The sequence below is a fragment of the Salmo salar genome, chromosome 23 (genome assembly GCF_965601325.2).
Source record: "Salmo salar chromosome 23, fSalSal1, whole genome shotgun sequence".
NCBI lineage: Eukaryota > Metazoa > Chordata > Actinopteri > Salmoniformes > Salmonidae > Salmo > Salmo salar.
In genome coordinates this window covers 44,577,023-44,603,973 of record NC_138313.1, presented here as the reverse complement: position 1 = coordinate 44,603,973, position 26,951 = coordinate 44,577,023, and the positions used below count along the sequence as shown (strand labels likewise).

The following is a 26,951-nucleotide window of genomic DNA, read 5'->3' as shown; positions in this document are numbered from 1 at the left end:
CAAAGCAAGCTAGCTAGCAACTGCAACCGTAAGTATCAGTAAATACAGATGAAGATGCAAAATGATTAGCAGTTGCCATACCAGGCAGTGATGCAACCAGTCAGGATGCTCTCGATGGTGCAGCTGTAGAACCTTTTTGAGGATCTGAGGACCCATGCCAAATCTTTTCAGTCTCCTGAGGGGGAATAGGTTTTGTCGTGCCCTCTTCACAACTCTCTCGGTGTGCTTGGACAATGTTAGTTTGTTGGTGATGTGGACACCAAGGAACTTGAAGCTCTCAACCTGCTCCACCCGTCGATGAGAATGGGGGTGTGCTCCGTCCTACTTTTCCTGTAGTCCACAATCATCTCCTTTGCCTTGATCACGTTGAGGGAGAGGTTGTTGTCCTGGCACCACACGGCCAGGTCTCTGACCTCCTCCCTATATCCTATCTCGTCGTTGTTGGTGATCAGGCCTACCACTGTTGTCATCGGCAAACTTAATGACGGTGTTAGTCATGCCTGGCCATGCAGTCATGAGGGAACAGGGAGTACAGGAGGGGACTGAGCACGCACCCCTGAGGGGCCCCCGTGTTGAGGATCAGTGTAGCAGACACGCGGTTGCCTACCCTTACCACCTGGGGTTGCCCGTCAGGAAGTCCAGGATCCAGTTGCAGAGGGAGGTGTTTAGTTCCATGGTCCTTAGCTTATTGATGAGCTTTGAGGGCACTATGGTATTGAACGCTGAGCTGTAGTCAATGAACAGCATTCTCACATAGGTGTTCCTTTGTCATCCATTCTTATAAGCTTCCGGGTTAGAGTCCTACTCCTTGAAAGCAGCAGCTCTACTCTTTAGCTCAGTGCGGATGTTGCCTGTAATCCATGGCTTCTGGTTAGGGTATGTACGTACAGTCACTTTTCGGGACAACGTCATCAATGCACTTATTGATGAATCCAGTGACTGATGTGCTGTACTCCTCAATGCCATCAGAAGAATCCCGGAACATATTCCTGTCTGTGCTAGCAAAACAGTCCTGTAGCTTAGCATCTGCTTTTTTATAGACTGAGTCACTGGTACTTCCTGCTTTAGTTTTTGCTTTTACCTGGGTGTGGTGTAAGATAATTAGTGCTGTGTGTATTTCTTTAGAGGTGCCTGACATCAATCTTTTACTTGTTCTTTTTGAAGGGAGTAATCCATTCTTACATTTCTTACATTACCCCCCCCCCCCCCCCAAGGTCATGTATCCACTACCCCCTGTAATTTGAACCTTTCCATTTATTTTTCCTCTTTACTGCACCCTATAGAGTTGTATTCCTCTTTGGTCCTAGTGTCAGTTGTCATTAAAGATTGTGTTGGAGACGAGGGGATTTGTTTTGAGAATATTACATCTTTCTGATTTTCCTTCTGTGTTCAATCCAGTTAAGAAACCTTAAAGATACTTCCCCCTTATCTCAGGTTTAATTCAAACTTGTCCCTCAGTGAGATAAGTACATTTTTAAAGCTGTTTGTTGAGTTGGATGAGTGTAGTACTAGGATAGTGTCCTGGATCAAGAAAATGTCTGCCTCAAATGCTTTAATTCCCTTTCATCTTTTACTGCAGCCTATAGACTAGTTTCCCTCCTTAGTATCAGGGTCAGATGTCGTGAAAGATGGAGGTGGAGAGCCAGACTGGTTTGATGGCACTGTCTGTCCGTACAAAGGCTAGCAGATGCCATAAAATCCATTTACAAATGAGAGTGGAGGATGGGTTTCCATTTTTTAAAGCTTTTTGCTCAATAGATGTAAATAAGAATGTTATTAACTGACTTGCCTAATTAAATAAAGGTTAAATTCATAAACAAATAGTAACACAAACATAGACACATGCATACAGTACACACACACATGATAACATACGCACTATACACACACACACGTTCACTTGGATTTTGTGTTGTGGTAGTGGAGTATGGGCCTGAGGGCACACACTTAAGTGTGTTTGTGGATTCTGTAATTTATTGTAATGTTTTTTACTGCCTTAATTTTGCTGGACCCCAGGAAGAGTAGTTGCTGCGTTGGCAGCAGCTAATGGGGATCATTTAATAAATACAATTACAAAATGGTCGTCTGTTTCTCACTTGGTAGAGCATGGTGATTGTAATGCCATGATAGTGGGTTAGATTCCCGGGACCACCCATGCGTGGACGCAGGACTATGTCACTTTGGAGTAAAAAAAAAAGTCTGCTAAATGCTATTTATTATATATATATATCTTCCACAATCAGCACGTTACATAGTTGTTTAACATGAGTTTAAAGGGGCCTGACCTTGTGAGTGGGCCCAAGAGGAGATCTTCTATTTAGTACTGCATTTCTGTCAATAACAAAAAAAAATATGTTATTTGTCTTAACGAGGCTAGCCTGGTTAAATAAATAAATCAATTCAGTACTTACGTCATTGACCACCCCTGGTCCTTGCATAATTCAGCTGTCGCTCGGCAACGCTTTGTGCTGCAGTTTGGCACAGCTGCACATGATCAATGGAGCCCTAAACACGGCCCTGATTTGGTTTTATTCTGGCCTCATTTACGTTGATTGATGAGGACCAACTGTCTTGTGGATACAAGATGGTTTATAAACCAAGTAGAGAAGGTTAAAGGGTCTGTCTTTATATTAGTTCTGCCTAGGGGTGTAACAGTTCACCAAACCCATGGTTTTGTACATATTGCAGTTTTGGGGAAAGTTAAATGCCGTTCACAATGTTCCTTGCATTGTTGTTGTGACCGGATCGACATGTTAGGCCTCTCGAGTTTCCATTCTGATGCTGCGTTTGTAACCATGTAGGAGGTGGGAATTTAAGTCCTAAATAAAAGTTGGATGAATTCATGTGGTTTGAACTAGTTGAGAAATGCCATTTTGGCTAATGGCCAACAAGGTGTGTCAAGTACAGGTGTTATGCTGTCATCCAATTGGACGGCACACAATTGGCCCATTGTCGTCCGTCGTTCTTGGTTAGGGGAGGTTTTGGCCGGGGTAGATCGTCATTGTAATTAAGAATTTGTTATTCACTGACTTGTCTAGTTAAAGGTTAAATAAAAATAAGTGACAGCCCAATCACATTACCCCACCGTGCTACAAACACGCCTCCTTTATGAGGGTAACAAGTGTGTATCTGGTGCTGGAGGAGGCAGTGTCATGGTGCATTCGTAAACAAGTGGGAATCTACCACATACGACTGGGAAAAAAACACTTGAAAAGCTCTCAAACTGGTGATTTACTCATTCTCACACATGGTGACCTCATCTACAATGGAAATGGCCTCTAGAACAGCATTTTCGGCAGTTAAATGCAACACAACAGTATTTATAAAAAGCAATCTATTCATGTGGTTTATGAACTCAGTTATTTGTTTACAAGCATTTTTTTATTTAACGTTTTATTTAAAAATATATAAACTAGCCTATCTACTAGTCTTGTAATTTATTCTGTCCAGTTCAGAATCCGCTGCCAAGGGCTGCTTGAATTCAGAGGGGAGCCAATGTTTCTTTTCGTGTCAGTCTTGCTCCGGTGTACTGGGGTGATGTCTGCGTGACATGGGTCAACATGTTTGAGGTGTTGGCAGCTGCATAGGCTATTGTCGTTGAGCGTGGCAACACACTGTTTAATCTTTGATCCACAACTCTCTGTGCATCATTGGGAATCTTCTGGGATGCTACAATGTTTCCAAACGGGCGATTTTTAAAGGACAGTGGAAGATCCTCCAATTCTGGTTTATCCACCCCACCACTCGACATCATATAGAACTAGTTCCCGGCTGCCCCTCACAAAAGAACTGTTTTTGGAATGTGTCATTTATGGATAGAATATTACAACTTGTGCATAGTCTTTAGTTAAGGGAATAGCCTGCCATGTTTTCAGCTCAGATTTACTCGAGGCCTAGAATGCAGCATAGCCTAGTGGCCTTGTTTTTATTTTGTACATTTTTGGTAGGTATTAATTAGGGTTCACAGTGCGGACCGAACCATCGGTACGAATACATGTACCCTTTACACCCCTAGTCCTGTCCCACCCTATGGGTTATATGCCTTTTACATTAGTCCTGCCACTGTGTGTGTGTGTGTGTGTGTGTGTAAAATGTCCATGCATGCATGCATGCATGCATGCATGCATACATACAGTTGAAGTCAGAAGTTTACATAAACTTTAGCCAAATACATTTAAACTCAGTTTTTCACAATTCCTGACATTTAATCCTAGTAAAAATTCCCTGTTTTAGGTCAGTTAGGATCACCACTTTATTTTAAGAATGTGAAATGTCAGAATAATAGTGTAGAGTGATTTATTTCAGCTTTTATTTCTTTCATCACATTCCCAGTGGGTCAGAAGTTTACATACACTCAATTAGTATTTGGTAGCGTTGCTTTTAAATTGTTTAACTTGGGTCATTGTCCATTTGGAAGACCCATTTCAAGACATCAGTCAGGAAGCTTTAACCTCTATGGGCTAGCGTCCCACCTACTCAACAGACAGTGTAATCCCGTGGCGCGTTATTCAAATACCTCAAATGCAAAAACTTCAATTTTTCAAACATATGACTATTTTACACCATTTTAAAGACAAGACTCTCGTTAATCTAACCACACTGTCCGATTTCAAAAAGGCTTTACAACGAAAGCAAAACATTAGATTATGTCAGCAGAGTACCCAGACAGAAATAATCAGACACCCATTTTTCAAGCTAGCATATGTCACATAAACCCAAACCACAGCTAAATGTAGCACTAACCTTTGATGATCTTCATCAGATGACAACCCTAGGACATTATGTTATACAATACATGCATGTTTTGTTCAATCAAGTTCATATTTATATCAAAAACCAGCTTTCTACATTATTATGTGACTAGCATTCCCACCGAACACTGCCGGTGAATTTACTAAATTACTCACGATAAACGTTCACAAAAAGCATAACAATTATTTTAAGAATTATAGATACAGAACTCCTCTATGCACTCGATATGTCCAATTTTAAAATAGCTTTTCGGTGAAAGCACATTTTGCAATATTCTCAGTAGATAGCCCGGCATCACAGGGCTAGCTATTTAGACACCCAGCAGGTTTAGCACTCATCAAAGTCAGATTTACTATAAGAAAAATGTTCTTACCTTTGTTGTCTTTGTCAGATAGCACTCCCAGGACTTCTACTTCAATAACAAATGTTGGTTTGGTCCAAAATAATCCATCGTTATGTCCAAACAGCGGCGTTTTGTTCGTGCGTTCTAGACACTATCCTAAAGGCTAAATAAGGGTGACGAGCATGGCGCAATTCGTGACAAAAGAATTCTAAATATTCCATTACCGTACTTCGAAGCATGTCAACCGCTGTTTAAAATCAATTTTTATGCCATTTTTCTCATAAAAAAGCGATAATATTCCGACCGGGAATCTGCGTTTAGGTAAACAGACGAAAGAAAATAAAGCATGGGGTCGACTCGGGCACGCGCCTAAGCCCATAGTACTCTGATCGGCCACTTGCCAAAAGCGATAATGTGTTTCAGCCAGAGCCTGCCTCGATATCGTTCAGCTTTTTCCCGGGCTCTGAGAGCCTATGGGAGCCGTAGGAAGTGTCACGTTATAGCAAAGATCCTCAGTCTACAATAAAAAGAGCCAAGATGAAACACAACTTGTCAGACAGGCCACTTCCTGCATGGAGTCTTCTCAGGTTTTGGCCTGCCATATGAGTTCTGTTATACTCACAGACACCATTCAAACAGTTTTAGAAACTTTAGGGTGTTTTCTATCCAAAGCCAATAATTATATGCATATTCTAGTTACTGGGCAGGATTAGTAACCAGATTAAATCGGGTACGTTTTTTTATCCGGCCGTGTCAATACTGCCCCCTAGCCCTAACAGGTTAACTTCCTGACTGATGTCTTGAGATGTTGCTTCAATATATCCACATAATTTTCTTTCCTCATGATGCCATCTATTTTGTGAAGTGCACCAGTCCCTCCTGCAGCGAAGCACCCCCACAACATGATGCTGCCACCCCTGTGCTTCACGGTTGGGATGGTGTTCTTCGGCTTGCAAACCTCGCCGTTTTTCCATTAAACATAATGATGTTCATTATGGCCAAACAGTTCTATTTTTGTTTCATCAGACCAGAGGACATTTCTCCAAAAAGTACGATCTTTGTCCCCATGTGCAGTTGCAAACTGTAGTCTGGCTTTTTTTTGGCGGTTTTGGAGCAGTGGCTTCTTCCTTGCTGAGCGGCCTTTCAGGTTATGTCTATATAGGACTCGTTTTATTGTGGATATAGATACTTTTGTACCCGTTTCCTCCAGCATCTTCACAAGGTCCTTTGCTGTTGTTATGGGATTGATTTGCACTTTTCGCACCAAAGTACGTTCATCTCTAGGAGACAGAACGCGTCTGCTTCCTGAGCGGTATGACGGCTGCGTGGTCCCATGGTGTTTATACTTGCGTACTATTGTTTGTACAGATGCACGTGGTACCTTCAGGGGTTTGGAAATTGCTCCGAAGGATGAACCAGACTTCTTGGCTGATTTCTTTAGATTTTCCCATGATGACAAGCAAAGAGGCACTGAGTTTGAAGGTAGGACTTGAAATGCATCCACAGGTACACCTCCAATTGACTCAAATGATGCCAATTAGCCTATCAGAAGCTAAGCCATGACATTTTCTGGAATCTTCCAAGCTGTTTTAAATGCACAGTCAACTTAGTGTATGTAAACTTCTGACCCACTGGAATTGTGATACAGTGAGTTATAAGTGAAATAATCTTTCTTTAAACAATTGTTGGAAAAATTACTTGTGTCATGCACAAAGTAGATGTCCTATCCGACTTGCCAAAACTACAGTTTGTTAACAAAAAACTTGTGGATTGGTTGAAAAACGAGTTTTAATGACTCCAACCTAACTGTATGTAAACTTCCGACTTCAACTGTGTGTGTGTGTGTGTCAGCAAAAAAAAAGACATGTCCCTTTTTCAGGACCCTGTCTTTCAAAGATAATTCGTTAAAATACAGAACTTCACAGCTCTTCATTGTAAAGGGTTTAAACACTGTTTCCCATGCTTGTTCAATGAACCATAAACAATTAATGACTGTTCCTCAGGTGCATGTTCATTAAGACACTAACAGCTTACACACAGTAGGCAATTAAGGTCACAGTTATGAAAACGTAGGACTCTAAACAGGCCTTTCTACTGACTCTGGAAAAACACCAAAAGAAAGATGCCCAGGGTCCCTGCTCATCTGCGTGAACGTGCCTTAGGCATGCTACAAGGAGGCATGAGGACTGCAGATGCGGCCAGGGCAATAAATTGCAATGTCCGTACTGTGAGACGCCTAAGACAGCGCTACAGGGAGACAGGATGAACAGCTGATTGATTTGGAGGTGGAGGGTCCATCGTGGTCTGGGGCGGTGTGTCACAGCATTGGACTGAGCTTGATGTCATTGCAGGCAATCTCAACGCTGTGCCTTACAGGGAAGACCTCCTCCCTCATGTGGTACCTTTCCTGCAGGCTTATCCTGTCATGACAATGCCACCAGCCATACAGCTCGTTCTGTGCGTGATTTCCTGCAAGACAGGAATGTCAGTGTTCTGCCATGGCCAGCGAAGAGCCCGGATCGCAATCCCATTGAGCACGTCTGGGACCTGTTGGATCGGAGGGTGAGGGCTAGGTCCATTCCACCTAGAAATGTCCGGGAACTTGCAGGTGACTTGGTGGAAGAGTGGGGTAACATCTCACAGCAAGAACTGGCAAATCTGGTGCAGTCCATGAGGAGGACATGTACTGTAGTACTTAATGCAGCTGGTGGCCACACCAGATACTGACTCTTACTTTTGATTTTGACCCCCCCCCCCCCCCCCCCCCCTTGTTTATTTACATGAAAAGCATTTTTTTTGTCCATTAAAATAAGATAATATTGATCAGATACAGTGTTGACATTAATGTTGTAAATGACTATTGTAGCTGGAAACGGCAGATTTTTAGTGGAATATCTACATGGGCGTACAGAGGCCCATTATCAGCAACCATCACTCCTGTGTTCCAATGGCACGTTGTGTTAGCTAATCCAAGTTTATCATTTTTAAAAGGCTAATGGATCACTAGAAAACTCTTTTGCAATTATGTTAGCACAGCTGAAAACTGTTGTTCTGATTTAAAGAAGCAATAAAGCTGGCCTTCTTTAGACTAGTTGAGTATCTGGAGTATCAGCATTTGTGGGTTCGACTGCAAGCTCAAAATGGCCAGAAACAAAGACCTTTCTTCTGAAACTCGTCAGTCTTTTCTTGTTCTGAGAAATGAAGGCTATTCCATGCGAGAAATTGCCAAGAAACTGAAGATCTCGTACAACGCTGTATACTGTTCCCTTCACAGAACAGCGCAAACTGGCGCTAACCAGAATAGAAAGAGGAGTGGGAGGCCCCGGTGCACAACTGCGCAAGAGGACAAGTACATTAGTATGTCTAGTTTGAGAAACAGACGCCTCACAAGTCCTAAACTGGCAGCTTCATTAAATAGTACCCACAAAACACCAGTCTCATTGTCAACAGTGAAGAGGCGACTTCGGAATCCTGGCCTTCTAGGCAGAGTTCCTCTGTCCAGTGTCTTGTGTTTTTTTTGCCCATCTTAATCTTTTCTTTTTATTGGCCAGTCTGAGATATGGCTTTTTCTTTGCAGCTCTGCCTAGAAGGCCAGCATCCCGGAGTCGCCTCTTCACTGTTGATGTTGAGACTGGTGTTTTGAGGGTGCTTTTCTTTCAAAAACATGGACATATCTAAGTGACCCCAAACTTTTGAACGTGTGCGCGTGCGTATACATAACGTAACAAGCTCTTTCCTTGACAAACTGACCAAGTGAAAACTATGATTCCTTTTTGATGTCACCTGTTAAATCCACTTCAATCAGTGTAGATGAAGGGGAGGAGACAGGTTGAAGAATGATTTTTAAGCCTGAGACATGGATTGTGTGTGTGTGCCATTCAGAGGGTAAATGGGCAAGACAAAATATTTAAGTGCCTTTGAACAGGCTATGGTAGTAGGTGCCAGGCACACCGGTTTGTGTCAAGAACTGAAACGCTGCTGGGTTTTTCCACACTCAACAGTTTCCCGTGTGATTCAAGAATGGTCCACCACCCAAAGGACATCCAACCAACTTGACACAACTGTAGCAAGCATTGGAGTCAACATGGGCCAGCTTCCCTGTGGAACGCTTTCAACACCTTGTAGAGTCCATGACCTGATGAATTGAGGCTGTTCTGAGGACAACAGGGGAGGAGGTGCAACTCAATATTAGGAAGGTGTTCTTAATGTTTGGTATACTCAGTGTATCGTTGTGGAGAGGGGTAGTGATGTGGAGTATTAAAAAAAAATATATATATATATATGGTAATGTTTGGTTATACTCGGTGTATAGCTTTTGGATTTATTTTGTTTTTGCTTGCTCTCTTGCATTGTGCGGTAAAGGATGGTAATGTTTGAAAAGAGGTTTAAGATTCTAGAATTATCTAAAATGGAGTTACATTTTTTTGAAATGTCATCCATTTTAGTAGCCTTATTGAGGAAAAGACTTGGCTTTTTATTTTCTTAATAGCAATAATGTTGTAGCAATCTGGTGTCTTCGAATGTTTCCTTTTTAAAAAAAACAAATATCTTTGGAGATTAATAACCTATCAGTCTTGAAACGTACAGAATGCACACCCCACCCGATGAGCAACAACTTCCACAGTGCTGGGCCAGGGCCAGCCATGTTTAATCCTTGATGAGCAACAACTTCCACAGTGCTGGGCCAGCCATGTTTAATCCTTGATGAGCAACAACTTCCACAGTGCTGGGCCAGGGCCATGGCCAGCGATGTTTAATCCTTGATGAGCAACAACTTCCACAGTGCTGGGCCACGGCCATGGCCAGCGATGTTTAATCCTTGCGTGTGACCAGGCACACCAGCTAACCATGACATCACTGAGCTAACGCTGTTGGATAAAGACTCTTATCCGCTCAGATAACCCCGGGCACAGCAAGGGGCCAGACCAATTATTTGGACTTGTGGAGGGGAGAGTGGAGGCCCAATAAGTTGATTAAAGATCATTTGGATGAAAGATTTGCCCTCCCACTGCTGCAACTGTGTGTTTTAAGGGATAAGGTTTCACTGCAGGAGCAGCTGCACCTCTGGTAATGAAGCTCATTACTAGAAAAGCAACGGACAACGAACACAATTGGATCTAATCGATGGCAATTTGAATGCACAGAGATACCGTGATGAGATCCTGAGGCCCGTTGTCATGCCATTCATCCGCTGCCATCACCTCATGTTTCAACATAATGCATGGTCCCATGTCGCAAGGATCTGTACACAATTCATGAAAGCCGAAAATGTCCCAGTTCTTCCATGGCCTGCATACTCACCAGACATGTCACCCATTGAGCATGTTTGGGGTGCTCTGGATAGATGCATACGACAGCGTGTTCCAGTTACCGCCAATATCCAGCAACTTCACACAGCCATTGAAGAGGACTGGGACAACATTCTACAGGCCACAATCAACATCCTGATCAACTCTATGCGAAGGAGATGTGTCGCGCTGCATGAGGCAAATGGTCACACCAGATACGGACTGGTTTTCTGATTCACGCCCCTACTTTAAAAAAAAAAGAAGTTCTGTGACCAACAGATGCATATCTGTATTACCAGTCATGTGAAATCCATAGAATTACTGATTTCCTAATATAAACTAACTCAGTTTTTATATTTTTGTTCACTATAGTTAGTGTATTATTGGATACAAGTAGAGTTTTTTAGATCAACTAAGTGATTATATTGTGGAAAAATAGAAGTTCCCTGAATGCTTTTACCCTGATCTGCGTTTTGCTCTCTGTTGTAGGGTCCTCTTATCTTAAACGAGCAGTAAGTGGTCAGAATTGAAAGCCTAGAAAGTAATCACTAAAAGGAGATGACCAAGTGGAGCTTTTTGTCAATAGTGAAATCCCACTATGGATCTGTCTATCTCCTCAACAGGGAAGGGGATTTTATTTTCACTTTATTACCAACGAGTCACTCCGATCAGGGCAGGGGCATCTGCTTCCCCGTCAATAGAAAGGTCCGGTCTGTTGGTCGGTTGCTCAGGGCAACCAGACTGCCATTATTAGAATAATATATAGCCACCGGTTTGGCCATTATTGCTGCTTTATGCGACAGCTGTACTCACAGGGGTACTGTTACGGCTCGACAATACGGCCTTTACAATGGATTGGCTGTATCTGTCTTTGAGGACGGACTGTAGTTAAAAGCGTAACACACAGGGAACCATACAGGGCTTTTCAATGGGTTTTGTGTAGATGGACTGTTCCTAAAGAATAGCCCCCCCCAGCTATTGTAGGTTTGGTGGTCTCCAGAACTAATGTGTATCTGGCTACATGAGAAGAATAAAAAACAACACAGGGAGCATGAAGAAAAAGTATTGTTATGCAGAATACGAATTAATCATCCTTTTTAAGTGGATCTTGCGAGACATTGATTCGTCAGGCGGCTTTTACAACAGTGATTTTTATACTAGATTTTCCAAAACGACCACCAACCAGCTCCGTAGGACCATATTGGAAAGGATTCATATCTCCATAAATAACTGGTACACACTGCCAAATGATGGCTTAGAAATGTTAGTTGGTGTCTTGAACCTATAAAATGGTCAGCGTATGCCATTGATATTTGTCCCTTGAATATTTTGAAGACGAGGTGCCCAAAAAAACCTACCCAAAATACTGACTCTTGAACATACTGTCAAATGGGTTTCCTAAAGTCTACTAAATACAGTGATTATAAAATATGACATTCTGCATTTTGTCAATTTCAAGAAATGTGACAAGAAACCTTCCCTGTACTTAGAATGTTGGCAATGGAACCATGGACATGAAGCCATTTCCAATATAACTCTACCTTGATGGAATAGGACATGATACTAAGGCTACCATTTACTTTTTATGCCAGCACTGTTTTGGTACATGTTATATATCATTCTTATCCACAGATATTACACAATATTTAGAAATCATTAGGAGCATGCTCAAAATGTTATCCTCTCAATTGAGGGATATATAGGATATAGATAGATATATATCTATCTATCTATGATTTAAACAGCATTTTGGCCACATTTTTGGTAATATAAAAAAAAACATACATGATCTCTTTGATTGTATTTTCTACTCTACCGTGAACATTTTAAGCCATCATTTATTTCACTTACTAATGGCCAATTATAAATAACAGAACAGTAATTTTAGAGGACATTTCCACCACATTTCTGCATTAAGTTTAAAGGACAGTGCATTCGGAAAGTATTCAGACTCCTTCACTTTTTCAACATTTTGTTACATTACAGCCTTAATCAAAAATTGATTATATGAATTGTTTTCCTCAATCTACACACAGAACCCCATAATGAGAAAGTGAAAACAGGTTTCTAGTTTTTTTTGCAAATGTATAAATACCTTATTTACATAAGTATTCAGACCCTTTGCTATGAGACTCGAAATTGAGCTCAGGTGCATCCTGTTTCCATTGATCATTCTTGATGTTTCTAAAACTTGATTGTAGTCCATCTGTAGTAAACTCGATTGGAAATGATTTGGAAAGGCACACACCTGTCTATATAAGGTCCCACAGTTGACAGTGGATGTCAGAGCAAAAGCCATGAGGTCAAAGGAATTGTCTGTAGGTCTGGGGAAGGGTACCAAAAAAAAGTCTGCAGCATTTGAAGGTCTACGAGAACACTGGCCTCCATTCTTATTAAATGGAAGAAGTTTGGAACCACCAAGAGCTGGCCACCCGGCCAAACTGAGCAATCGGGGGAGAAGGCCCTTGGTCAGGCAGGTGATCAAGAACCCGATGGTCACTCTGACAGAGCTCCAGATTTCCTCTGTGGAGATGAAGAGGGAAAAAAATCTAAGATGTCACTACAGCAAAAAAAAAAAAAAAACGCTTATTTAGACATGACCTAGCTAGGTGTGAAATTTAGTGGCTCTGTCACCTTTTGTAATGTTTTTTCACGTAGCCACTGGACTATGGTCAAATTTACTTTAATATGACCCCTTATTCAGGTCTTAACAGTAGTTTTTATGATCAGAATTGTCTGTATAATTGTTTCAGTGCTTGGGAGCAGAGCTGTCTGAGACACCAGCTGGAGTAGGTCATTGTGTCCTTGAAGCCAAGAGAACAAACAAAATCCACAGCTGTATAAATGGAGAACATCGCTCATGGTGGGTCACGCTATGCAAATAAAGGTGAAGTCTCACTCACACTCACACACACACACACACACACACACACACACAGGTTTCCATCCACTGGCTCTCCCTGAACCCTGTTTTGTAGCTGGTAGAATATTGAGAATATAGGGCAGAGAGTATGGGGGTAAGTATGGGGGTGTTGGATACAAAAGAACACAGACACTGGACAGAGCAACTCTGCCTAGAAGGCCAGCATCTCGGAGTCGCCTCTTCACTGTTGACGTTGAGACTGGTGTTTTGCGGGTACTATTTAATGAAGCTGCCAGTTGAGGACTTGTGAGGCGGTCTGTTTCTCAAACAAGACACTCTAATGTACTTGTCCTCTTGCTCAGTTGTGCACCGGGGCCTCCCACTCCTCTTTCTATTCTGGTTAGAGCCAGTTTGCGCTGTTCTGTGAAGGGAGTAGTACACAGCGTTGTATGAGATCTTCAGTTTCTTGGCAATTTCTCGCATGGAATAGCCTTCATTTCTCAGAACAAGAATAGACTGACGAGTTTCAGAGAAAGTGTTTTGTTTCTGGCCATTTTGAGCTTGTAATCGAACCCACAAATGCTGATGCTCCAGATACTCAACTAGTCTAAAGAAGGCCAGTTTTATTGCTTCTTTAATCAGTACTACAGTTTTCAGCTGTGCTAACATAATTGCAAAAGGGTTTTCTAATGATCAATTAGCCTTTTTTTAAATGATAAACTTGGATTAACTAACACAACGTGCCATTGGAACACAGGAGTGATGGTTGCTGATAATGGGCCTCTGTACGCCTATGTAGATAATCCATAAAAAAAATCTGCCGTTTCCAGCAACAATAGTCATTTACAACATTAACAATGTCTACACTGTATTTCTGATCAATTTGATGTTATTTTAATGGACAAAAAATTTGCTTTTCTTTAAAAAACAAGAACATTTCTAAGTGACCCCAAACTTTTGAGCGCGCGCGTGTGTGTGTGTGTGCGTTTTATTAAGTCTTCGCAGGTTTATTGTATAGAAAGAGGAGAGGCTGCTGACAAAGCAGTAGCACGGATTCAAACCCATTCTGCTGCGGTACATATGCACTGGAGGCAGCAGCCCCTTTATATATGTGTGTGTGTGTGTGCATGTGTAACCATGTTTTTTTTGTTGTGTGTTTACAGAAAGGCAGTGTTGGCTGGGCGGAGGAGAATGAAGGAGGCAAAACAAGAGGAGAGCCGTCCAGAGACTTCGCCAAGGTAATCAGATTTTAAAGAAGGATGTAAGCTGATGCATTAAGCTCAGCTAAACTAAAACTAATCCACACAGACCGTCTGAGCTAAGCTACATTCCCATGCTCTACCCGTGTATTTAAAAGGAGTGGACTGGTGTAAGGAAATATGGTGGAAACTCCCTCCAACTATGCTTGCACCAATCCAATGCATTTTTAAATGCCTGAGTGGGTAGTGAACAAGTGCACACTTCTTAGAGAGTAGTTACTCAGCCCTATACTCCAAACTGGATTAGTTTGATGATTCATTTTGTACACAAAATCTTGATGTGGCTTCTATTTTGTCAAATTTTCAGTGTGGCATGCCTACAGAGTTCTGAAATCTGATTGCAGCTGACAACCAGTCTTGTTGAGACGTGTGTGAGTTTTTCTCCGATGGTCTTCGTGGGCCTACCACTGGATAGTATGTCTGAATAGTGAATAAACAGAATTGTGTTTGGATGGTCGTTAACCCAATGAGTCCCACCGTAACTCTGGCCTATTTTGGACTTTTAAAACTTTTTTTTAATTTTTGAAACATTGTGTGTTTGGGTGTCAATTCTGGGTTTGTACCATTAGATTTGTCTATTTCCTCTGCGTCTGTAGATGCCAGCCATTAGTGTGTGATTAACGGGATCGGGCAGATCCCGAAGGGGCCCGGGCCGTCTCTTTTCTATACAAAAGAGTCCGAATGGTTTGAGCTACAAACTATCTATGAAAAGCTGAGACCCTCACGAACACACACATGTAACATGTTTTGCTCTATGACACACAAGCTACACAACCATCGTTAGAAGGTACAGGGTTCTTCTACATAGAAGATCATAGGAAATCCCAGGACATAGTGTCTATAATACTGTAAGGGGTTCTTCTACATAGAAGATCATAGGAAATCCCAGGACATGGTGTCTATAATGCTGTAAGGGGTTCTTCTTCATAGGAAATCCCAGGACATTGTGTCTACAATACTGTAAGGGGTTCTTCTACATAGAAGATCATAGGAAATCCCAGGACATGGTGTCTATAATGCTGTAAGGGGTTCTTCTTCATAGGAAATCCCAGGACATTGTGTCTACAATACTGTAAGGGGTTCTTCTACATGGAAGACCATAGGAAATCCCAGGACATAGTGTCTATAATACTGTAAGGGGTTCTTCTACATAGACGATCATATGAAATCCCAGGACATAATGTCTATAATACTGTAAGGGGTTCTTCTACATAGATCATAGTGAAATCCCAGGACATAGTGTCTATAATACTGTAAGGGGTTCTTCTACATGGAAGATCATATGAAATCCCAGGACATAATGTCTATAATACTGTAAGGGGTTCTTCTACATGGAAGATCATAGTAAATCCCAGGACATAGTGTCTATAATACTGTAAGGGGTTCTTCTACATAGAAGATCATAGGAAATCCCAGGACATAATGTCTATAATACTGTAATAAGCTCACATAGTTGATGTCACAAACTCCAAACTCCACAGAGTTGTCACTGACTAGTTGGATATTAATTTCCCACTGAGAGAACCAGCATTCATATAAATGCATTTTTATCAGGTTGTTGCTTTTGCTGACCTTTTTTAAAAAAATGTATTGCCATTTGTCAAATCAACTCGCGACTTCAACTGTTTGTCAAATTGTTGTGTTCTACTTGTAGCCCTGGTTGTCCTGAAAAGACAACGGTAACACTTCATTGTGAGGCTAAATATAATTGCTGGGTGGGCAGATAAATGAAAGTCAGATCAATTGAAAGACAAGTTTTGTCTGCTATCTCAGGGCTGATTGGGTTAACTAAGTTATTTATAAAGTCGATTATTAAAGTCGATTAAGTGAAGGACAGAGGTCTGGTGATTTTGGGTTAAACTACGGCAGTATTTTTACAACCTCCCGCTTTGGGCTGGTTGTGACAATAAGTAGTTCATGCATGCAGAATTACTGTCTTAACTCATTTAGCAACGGAATCCCTAGTTTGAAAGCAACTATTTAACTCTGTGATAAAGTTATTAACAAAGTTAATTTCCACCCCCAGCTGTATGAACTGGACAGTGACCCAAACCGGAAGGAGTTCCTTGATGAACTGTTTGTCTTCATGCAGAAAAGAGGTAAACCTCCAGTCTTTTTATTGTAAAGCCAGTTCTGCTTTAGTGGAAAACATTGCACCTGAGGATTCCTCACTTGGAGTGAACATGTGAAACTTCAGTCGAGCTGTTTTAAGATTATACTGCACATTCCAAACTCTCATAGAATAACGTAGCATGCCTCTCATCTAAACTCTCATAGAATAACGTAGCATGCCACTCATCTAAACTCTCATAGAATAACGTAGCATGCCTCTCATCTAAACTCTCATAGAATAACGTAGCATGCCTCTCATCTAAACTCTCATAGAATAACGTAGCATGCCACTCATCTAAACTCTCATAGAATAACGTAGCATGCCACTCATCTAAACTCTCATAGAATAACGTAGCATGCCTCTCATCTAAACTCTCATAGAATAACGTAGCATGCCTCTCATCTAAACTCTCATAGAATAACGTAGCATGCCTCTCATCTAAACTCTCATAGAATAACGTAGCATGCCTCTCATCTAAACTCTCATAGAATAACGTAGCATGCCACTCATCTAAACTCTCATAGAATAACGTAGCATGCCTCATCTAAACTCTCATAGAATAACGTAGCATGCCACTCATCTAAACTCTCATAGAATAACGTAGCATGCCACTCATCTAAACTCTCATAGAATAACGTAGCATGCCACTCATCTAAACTATCATAGAATAACGTAGCATGCCACTCATCTAAACTCTCATAGAATAACGTAGCATGCCACTCATCTAAACTCTCATAGAATAACGTAGCATGCCACTCATCTAAACTCTCATAGAATAACGTAGCATGCCACTCATCTAAACTCTCATAGAATAACGTAGCATGCCACTCATCTAAACTCTCATAGAATAACGTAGCATGCCACTCATCTAAACTCTCATAGAATAACGTAGCATGCCACTCATCTAAACTCTCATAGAATAACGTAGCATGCCACTCATCTAAACTCTCATAGAATAACGTAGCATGCCTCTCATCTAAACTCTCATAGAATAACGTAGCATGCCTCTCATCTAAACTCTCATAGAATAACGTAGCATGCCACTCACCCAAGACATGTTTAATGTTCCATTTCCTCTTTCAGTTTGGTTCTGGACGGAGTTGTTGTTCATTGTTAATTTTTTCACAGTCTTTAAGAAGTAAGGATCGATCTTAACCTTATGTCCTAGGAGCCATGTCTATTCATGGTTTATGAGTGCAATACTGCAGGAATGTCGGTAATGGCTGGTTAAACAGTTAAAATCTTCCAGTTCAAATGTTATTGAAGATGTCAGCTGTGATTAAAGCTAGGGCCATGCTTTCCGCCTTACAATAATGTACCCTCTTTAGCCCCCCCCCCCCACCATGCGCCGTATGTTCAGTCTTTCCCCTATATTCAAATATGGATGTTTTTCAAATGTATGTATATTTCTGCTTAGATGCGCTTTTAAATGAGTAATTTTTAGCTCAATGACTGGAAGTTTATGGGAACGGCAAGCATGTTGCGCTAGCGCTATTAGCAATGCAAAGTGGGGGTGTTTGGGTGAGGAGGGGGATAGGAAGGCGGTTAAGGGGCCCCTCTGTTTCAATTAGGCCTGATGGATGAACAAGCCTCTCTAATTCAGGGCCTCTTCTTTCATACAATGCTTTCAGAAAGTATTCACACCTAGGGCTGTTAGCGTGACTGTATTACCGCCACACCAGCGGTCACGACTCATGACCGCAGTCGAATTCCACGTGACCATTTAGTCACGGTAACGAGGCTTCTCCAAGCTCTGCTGCTGCTGATGGTCATTTAGTAGACATGTATTTTTCCCCCTTGTTCCCAGACAGGTGCATGATAATGGTCCATTCTAAATCCAAACTCATATTCAATATTCAGACCCTTCACATTTTGTTACCGTTACAGGCTTATTCCTAAATGGATTTAAATCGTTTTTCCCCTCATCAATCTACACAGAATACCCCATAATGACAATGCAAACACAGGTTTGTATTTTTTATATTTTTTTGCAAATGTATTAAAAGTTAAACAAAATGAAATCACATTTATATAAGTATTCAGACCCTTTACTAAGTACTTTGTTGAAGCACCTTTGGCAGCGATTACATCCTCGAGTCTTCTTGGTTATGATGCTACACGCTTGGCACACCTGAATTTGAGGAGTTTTTCCCATTCTTTTCTGCAGATCCTCTCAAGGTCTGTCATGTTGGATGGGGAGTGTCGCTGCACAGCTATTTTCAGATCTGTCCATAGATGTTAGATCGGGTTCAAGTTCGCGCTCTGGCTGGGCCACTCAAGGACATTCAGACTCGTTCCGAAGCCACTCCTGCATTGTCTTGGCTGTGTGCTTAGGGTTGTTGTCCTGTTGGAAGGTGAACCTTTGCCCCGGTGTGAGGTCCTGAGCTCTCGGGAGCAGGTTTTCATCAAGGATCTCTCTGTATTTTGCCCCGTTCATCTTTCCCTCGATCCTGACTAATCTCCCATTCCCTGCCGCTGAAAATTATCCCCACAGTATGATGCTGCCACCACCATGCATCACGTGGGGATAGTGCCAGGTTTCCTCCAGATGTGACGCTTGGCGTTCAGGCCAAAGTGTTCATCTTGGTTTCGTCAGACCAGAGAATCTTGTTTCTCATGGTCTGAGAGTCCTTTAGGTGCCTTTTGGCAAACTCCAAGTGGGCTGTCGTGCCTTTTACTGAGGAGTGGCTTCCGTCTGGCCACTCTACCATAAATGCCTGATTGGTGGAGTGTTGCAGGGATGGTTGTCCTTCTGGAAGGTTCTCCCATCTCGACAAAGGAACTCTGGAGCTCTGTCAGAGTGACCATTGGCTTCTTGGTCACCTCCCTGACCAAGGCCCTTCTCCCCCAATTGCTCAGTTTGGCCGGGCAGCCAGCTTTTATTTTTTTATATTTCACCTTTATTTAACCAGGTAGGCCAGTTGAGAACAAGTTCTCATTTACAACTGCGACCTGGTCAAGATAAAGCAAAGCAGTGCGACAAAAACAACAACAGAGTTACACATGGAATAAACAAACATACAGTCAGTAACACAATAGAAAAACCTGTATACAGTGTGTGCAAATGAAGTAAGGAGGTAAGGCAATAAATAGGCCAAAGAGGTGAAATAATTACAATTTATCATTAACACTGAATTGATAAATGTGCAGATGGTGATGTGCAAGTAGAAATACTGGGGTGCAAAAGAGCAAGAAGATAAAATAACAATATGAGGTAGTTGGGTGTGCTATTTATAGATTGGCTGTGTATAGGTACAGTGATCGGTCATAGATGGAAATGGCTTCGTTTTTCATATAATTTTATATCTCTGAAGTGTTGGACTTCATTGTCAGGGTAGGGATCAATTCCATTACAAATCAGTTAAGATGAAAATAATAAATTCACATTTCCTAATTTCTTTTTAATTTTATGTTATGATTCAGACAGTGGTTTGCAAGACAAAACACAGGTTCTTCATGACCTGCTGAATAGACTTCTAGCTTTACTGTAGGTTTGTAGGCTAATGGACCCACAATGGATGACATCATTTGGGACAGACATCTACAGAGGTTTACTGGTTGTGCTACATGTTAGCCCTTCCTGCCCTTAATTCCCCACTCGGCAACAAATGGCATGATTTGAAAACACGTGTGTGTGTGTGTGTGTGTGTGTGTGTGTGTGTGTGTGTGTGTGTGTGTGTGTGTGTGTGTGTGTGTGTGTGTGTGTGTGTGTGTGTGTGTGTGTGTGTGTGTGTGTGTGTGTGTGTGTGTGTGTGTGTGTGTGTGTGTGTGTGTGTGTGTGTGTGTTTTACAAACTCATCCCCATGTCTAAAGTAAGAAATAATCCCAACCCAACAACTGCCGTTTAGCCCCCTTCGTTAATTGGTTTTAGGATTGACTGTCAATCCTCATTTCTGAGATTCCTCACTCTCTTCCTCTCCATGACTCGGTCCACCTGCCATTTACAATAGTTCTCCTATTACCTGACTGTTTTAATCTGGGTTAAATAGGTGTTCTGCACATTAGGCCAGTAACCGAAAGGTTGCTGGATCAAATCCCCGAGCTGACAAGGTAAAAATCTGTCGTTCTGCCCCTGAACAAGGCAGTTAACCCACTGTTCCCCGGGCGCCGAAGACATATATGTCGATTATGGCAGCCCCCCCCCCCCACGCCTCTCTGATTCAGAGGGGTTGGATTTTAAATGCGGAAGACACATTTCAGTTGAATGCATTCAGTGTTACCCATGTTTCTCCAGGCACCCCGGTGAACCACATCCCCATCATGATATCTACCACCATCTTGGATCTGTAGACGTCTAGTTTCAACTCTTCTACCTGTTTTTACCTCTTTCTCCAGGCACCCCGGTGAACCGCATCCCCATCATGGCTAAGCAGATTCTGGACCTGTACATGCTCTACAAGCTGGTGACGGAGAAGGGCGGCCTGGTGGAGGTCATTAACAAGAAGATCTGGAGAGAGATCACGAGAGGACTCAACCTGCCCACCTCCATCACCTCAGCAGCCTTCACCCTCCGCACACAGTGAGTCTACTCTGGACCATGTTCATTCTGCACCAAAACAGAAGTAAATGTTCCCGAAATTGAGGTTATCGGTGGAGACACTATGTGAACCTGTCCAATAAGAAATGTTTTTATTTTACCGTTACAAACCAGTTTATAACGTCTTCTTACAGTGTGCCCAAATGAACCTAACCCAGCACTATCTACAACCACCAACACCCCCCGGCTACTCAGTAGATGTTAGTTGTTTTCAAATGAGAAATGATTTCTTATAGGCAACAAACATTTTTCTGTTCATGATAGAAATGTACTTCTAAATGCATAAGAAATCCAACCACTGCCTCGTCATACGTCCACCCAGGTATATGAAGTACCTCTACCCGTACGAGTGTGAGAAGAAAAGGCTGAGCTCTCCAGGCGAGCTCCAGGCTGCTATAGACGGTAACCGAAGGGAAGGCCGAAGACACAGCAACAGCCTGTACCGCTTCTCCCCCTCCACCGCCCCTGGCCACCCACACCACTCCCTCCTCTCTCCCCCCAAGATGCCCCACCACTCCTCAGCCGGTCACAACGGCCTGCACACCTCCCTCAGCCCATCTCTGAAAAGATCCACAGGTATTTCTATACATATTTTAAACGTGTAATTGTTTTTGGTATGTAGTTTTGGAAATCCTCCATTGTGTTCATCTACTGTGATAGCTGCTGTCATGTGGCTACCTTGTGATGGGCTACCTAGTTTTGACACCACATTTACAAGGAGTTAATGTGTTATGGCACCCTCTGCTGTTTACTTCATTTCATCTTTATTTAACCAGGTAGGCCAGTTGAAACAAATATATATACAGTGAACTGTCTATTCAAATCAAAAGTGTCACGTGCACAGGATACAGGGTGTAAATGGAACAGTGAAATGCTCTCCTCTACACGAAGAAGCAATACAAAGTAGTAATGAAATGAGAACATGGTAATGATTCAGACATGATCACTGGGCTCCCGAGTGGCGCAGCAGGGTAAGGCACTGCATCTCAGTGCAAGAGGCGTCACTACAGTCCCTGGTTTGAATCCAGGCTGTATCACAGTATTAAATAAAGGTTAAATAAAGAATGAATCACTCACCATCCAGATAGCATGGATCTGATCCAAAGTAAACAAATGGCTGACCATGCTTCTGAAGTCGAATCTAACGGCCATGCTTCTGAATCGAATCTAACGGCCATGCTTCTGAATCGAATCTAACGGCCATGCTTCTGAATCGAATCTAACGGCCATGCTCCTGAATCGAATCTAACGGCCATGCTCCTGAATCGAATCTAACGGCCATGCTCCTGAATCGAATCTAACGGCCATGCTCCTGAATCGAATCTAACGGCCATGCTCCTGAATCGAATCTAACGGCCATGCTCCTGAATCGAATCTAACGGCCATGCTCCTGAATCGAATCTAACGGCCATGCTCCTGAATCGAATCTAACGGCCATGCTCCTGAATCGAATCTAACGGCCATGCTCCTGAATCGAATCTAACGGCCATGCTCCTGAATCGAATCTAACGGCCATGCTCCTGAATCGAATCTAACGGCCATGCTCCTGAATCGAATCTAACGGCCATGCTCCTGAATCGAATCTAACGGCCATGCTCCTGAATCGAATCTAACGGCCATGCTCCTGAATCGAATCTAACGGCCATGCTCCTGAATCGAATCTAACGGCCATGCTCCTGAATCGAATCTAACGGCCATGCTCCTGAATCGAATCTAACGGCCATGCTCCTGAATCGAATCTAACGGCCATGCTCCTGAATCGAATCTAACGGCCATGCTCCTGAATCGAATCTAACGGCCATGCTCCTGAATCGAATCTAACGGCCATGCTCCTGAATCGAGTCTAACGGCCATGCTCCTGAATCGAGTCTAACGGCCATGCTCCTGAATCGAGTCTAACGGCCATGCTCCTGAATCGAGTCTAACGGCCATGCTCCTGAATCGAGTCTAACGGCCATGCTCCTGAATCGAGTCTAACGGCCATGCTTTGAAAAATTGTGATATTTGAGGGGTGACTGATCTATGAAAATGTCTCTGCCTCTGTTCCCTCTCAGAGGAGATTTCAACCCCCATGCTTCCAAGCCGTCTACCCATGGCCCATGCTCTCTCCCTGGGGCAGCAGCAGCAGCTAGCCCAAGCCGCCTCCCTGGAGCACCTTCGAGAGAAGCTGGAGAGGGCTGCTGGAGGAGGAGAGGGTCCAGACATGAAGATGGCTCGTTTGGCCATGGAGGAACAGCAGAGACTGATGCAGCAGGCATTCCAACAGAACCTTCTGGCTATGGCATCTCACTTCAACCCTGGCATGAAGCAGCTCAAACTCAATAACAGCAGACACGGTTGGTACTGGCCTGGGTGTGTTGGCTACCAATTAGTTGTCATATTCTACCGCTGACGTAGTCGGGTTTAGCCTGTTCTCAGATCTGTTTGTGCTCTTTCTAAACTCCATTGCAGCCCATTGTCAATTCAAACATTTACTCACATAATTGAATTGTAAACATTAACAGACTGTCTCATTTTGTTTTTGTCCCACCTCAGAGAGTACCAGTGAACAAGACCTGTCTCTCAGTATTTCCAGTAATGGGGCAGCCAGCATCAGTGTGTCTGTGGAGGTCAATGGAACTCTATACTCAGGTGAGAGTAATCAAAAGATTATTAATGCTGTATTTCAGATTCTTGAGACATTTCTGACCCGTTCAGAAACAACTCCGATCCCCTTATTCCTTAGGCGGTGTGGCATTGAACTTGTCACACTCACACAGAGGCCCACTACTGACTAACAAATGTGTTCTTGCCTCCCCTGTAGGAATGCTGTTTGCCCAGAAGACTCCTGGTGCAGCCTCTGTGATGTCGGAGACCGTGGCTCCTGCTGGACAGAGTGGTTTTGGTGTCCTCTCCTCCTCTCAGAGCCCTTCCTCCGCATCCTCCTCTTCCTCCAAGGGGCCAAACTGACCATGGTGCTCCATCAGTCTCTCTCCAGTGTTACTCATGTTATTCTATTGGCCTGTGTTGAGGATAAATTAGTGCTCAATCAAATACCTCTTCTTTAGTCAAACTGAACTCGTCTGTGTTACTGATGACAAATATGGGGGTGGAAAATCAAAGGAATTTACCTTAAAAAACGAATTTACTTTGTTATTAGTAAGTTCATTTTTCTAATTGCACCCCTGACAACCAATCAACTGTTGTACAATCACTTTATCTTTGTACTGAACACAAATTTGCTTTAAAAACAAGCAATGCATTTTGGGAAAATCTAAATTAGAACCAGGTGAAGAGGCAAATTTTGTGTTTTGCTACACTTTTATTTTTTAATTTCTTTTAATTTCACGTATTACAAAAAAAGTGCTGTTTTCTTTGTATACCTCAATTCATTGGCTGTGAGAGCTACAGTATTAGTAAAGAACCACTTATTGCCACAACACAAACTGCTTGTGAACAGACTAATGTATTTAAATCATGTAAGGACTCACGATTAGATTTTAGTTTATTTTCTAAACCTTTAGAATAAAGCAAAAAAGCATGATTGAAAAGGTTTGTGTAAAAGCAGATTTTTTTGTAGTTTTATTTTTTTAATTATTTTTTATTTTTTTACATCAAAATACTGTATGGTGATTGTCTATACTCTGGAGCCGATTGGTTGTCTACCTCATTTGATGGTTTTTACATTATGTAGCCATCACTTCTGTTTACGATATGTTATTATAGCCATCAGCAGGACAATATGGATGCCAATAAGGGCTTTCAACCGGTGTGTTCATTTTAACTCGCCTTTGGCGCCGGTTGGGTAGAGTTGACACATTTTAGACCATCCTAAAGTGAAAGCTCCCCCTGTTCACAGGCAGGGTGAGGTGAAACTGATGCACCCAAAAGTCATGATCTCTTACAATTAACTAAAGTAACTGGTAACAGCTCAGAGATGAGCTGTTTTGTAAAACCGGAAACTATACACGTCTTACCTCATTTAAAGGGGAAGTTCAGTATTTTACAACTTGTTGTTTACATTGTTCCTCACCCTGGAAGTATTCTATGACCCTGGAGAAACTGTACTTTCAGGGTGAGGATCCATCTAGCATTTTAAGTTGTAAAATACTGAACTTCCTCTTTTAAGGACTTTCCATTTCGGGAAGTGATTTTCTCAGGAACTCACAGGACCAGGGTAGTCTGTCTTAGAATACTCTTCAGGAAAATTGTTCAGTATTCATACAGTGGGACACTGAAATAGGTCTACCTCACTTGTGACATCTGTGTCATGGGAGCTGGGTTGTGTTCATTAGTGCAAAATGCTTTGATAGATAGTGGGAGGGCTCAGCTGCCTGTATCTTTCAAACCAGTCATTGGTCAGGGACCTTATTTAATATGATAATTCTGTACGTACAATCATGGGGCCATAGTCATAGCCTGGTAAAACCATACTGAATGCTGTGTCAGTGTTTCCAGATCAGCGTTATTTCACTTTGCAAAAACATTTTGTTTGGTTTAACCAGGCTAACAATCATGTATACCTCACACTGCAAACTCCACAAATCACACACACACAAAATGCCTCAGAATCACCAGCTAGCTGCATTATATACCAAAGACCTGATGTATTGATAGGAAACGATTCAAATGTTTTTGGTGTTTGTTCACTCAATGTATTCTTATGTGGACAAGAGGAACTAAATAAACTCCTTGAGGAAATAAAAGTCGCTTTCTCACTTTGTATTGCTGTTTGTGTTGCTGCTTCAGAAGACCAAAAGCCTGATTGGTTTTTAACGCTTTAGGAATGTAGTTATAGATATGTATGAGACGTTATTAGCGCATGTGTCATGCATTATGAATGTCTCATAACTGACATGGATATAAGGTGTTATGTTTACTTTGCATTATGAAGAGGGTATTCATGGGAAGTGTTAGTTAGTAGGATGCAGTATAGGATGGATGCAGTATGATTCAGTGACCTGTTGGGGGTGGCATTGCCTCTTAGACTGAGATTACATCCAGCAACATCTCTGGAGCAGAGTCCATATCTGTGCTCTGTTTTTATTTCAAATGTGTATTACTGTTTTATTAAGCCTCTACCATAACCTCACAGATATCTGGTGTAATTCTCCTGTCTTGTCTGGTGTCCTTTGATCTTAAGTATTCTCCCATCTTTCTCTCGCTCTCTCCCCTCCCGGAGGACCTGAGCCCTAGGATCATGCCTCAGGCCTTCCTGGCCTGACGACTCCTGGCTTTCCCCAGTCCACCTGGTCATGCTGCTGATCCAGTTTCTGCTGTTCTGCCTGCGGATATGGAACCCGGACCTGCTGTTTCGACCCTCTCTCACTCTCTTTCTTGCTAACACACTTGCTGTCCTTTCTTCTGAATGCTCGGCTATAAAGAGCCAACTGACATTTACTCCTGAGGTACTGACCTGTTGCACTCTATATAAGTACTGTGATTATTATTTGACCCTGCTGGTCATCTATGAACGTTTGAACATCTTGAAGAACGATCTAGCCTTAATGGCCATGTACTCTAATAATGTCCACCTGGCACAGCCAGAGTCTGGTTCCTCTCTAGGTTTCTTCCTAGGTTCCTGCCTTTCCAGGGAGTTTTTCCTAGCCACTAATAAGAATATTTCGAAGACAAATACATAACGCTGAGACAGAGGACGAGAAGTCAATAGAGTAATAACGATCAATGGACATAGTTGGATTTTCTGTATAGGGGATTAACACAGAGACATGGGAGGAATTTGTCTATAAAGTCTGAAATGGGATACTTGTTATTTGGCCATTGGCCCAGTTTTATTGCATGGAATTCTAATTGGTC

At 42.3% G+C, this 26,951-nt stretch overlaps 1 protein-coding gene across 1 annotated transcript in view; it reads left to right on the top strand.

The window, feature by feature from the left end:
• The window catches only part of LOC106584708 (AT-rich interactive domain-containing protein 3B), a 34,785-nt gene extending 8,928 nt beyond the window's left edge, over window positions 1-25,857 (top strand). The window contains exons 3-9 of the mRNA XM_014170223.3: window positions 14,410-14,484; window positions 16,532-16,604; window positions 20,954-21,137; window positions 21,478-21,731; window positions 23,210-23,491; window positions 23,691-23,786; window positions 23,959-25,857. Of these exons, the coding sequence (XP_014025698.1) occupies window positions 14,410-14,484; window positions 16,532-16,604; window positions 20,954-21,137; window positions 21,478-21,731; window positions 23,210-23,491; window positions 23,691-23,786; window positions 23,959-24,104 (1,110 nt within the window). The 3' untranslated portion in view covers window positions 24,105-25,857. The remainder of the gene's footprint in view (window positions 1-14,409; window positions 14,485-16,531; window positions 16,605-20,953; window positions 21,138-21,477; window positions 21,732-23,209; window positions 23,492-23,690; window positions 23,787-23,958) is intronic.
• The last annotated feature ends 1,094 nt before the right edge of the window (window positions 25,858-26,951 follow it).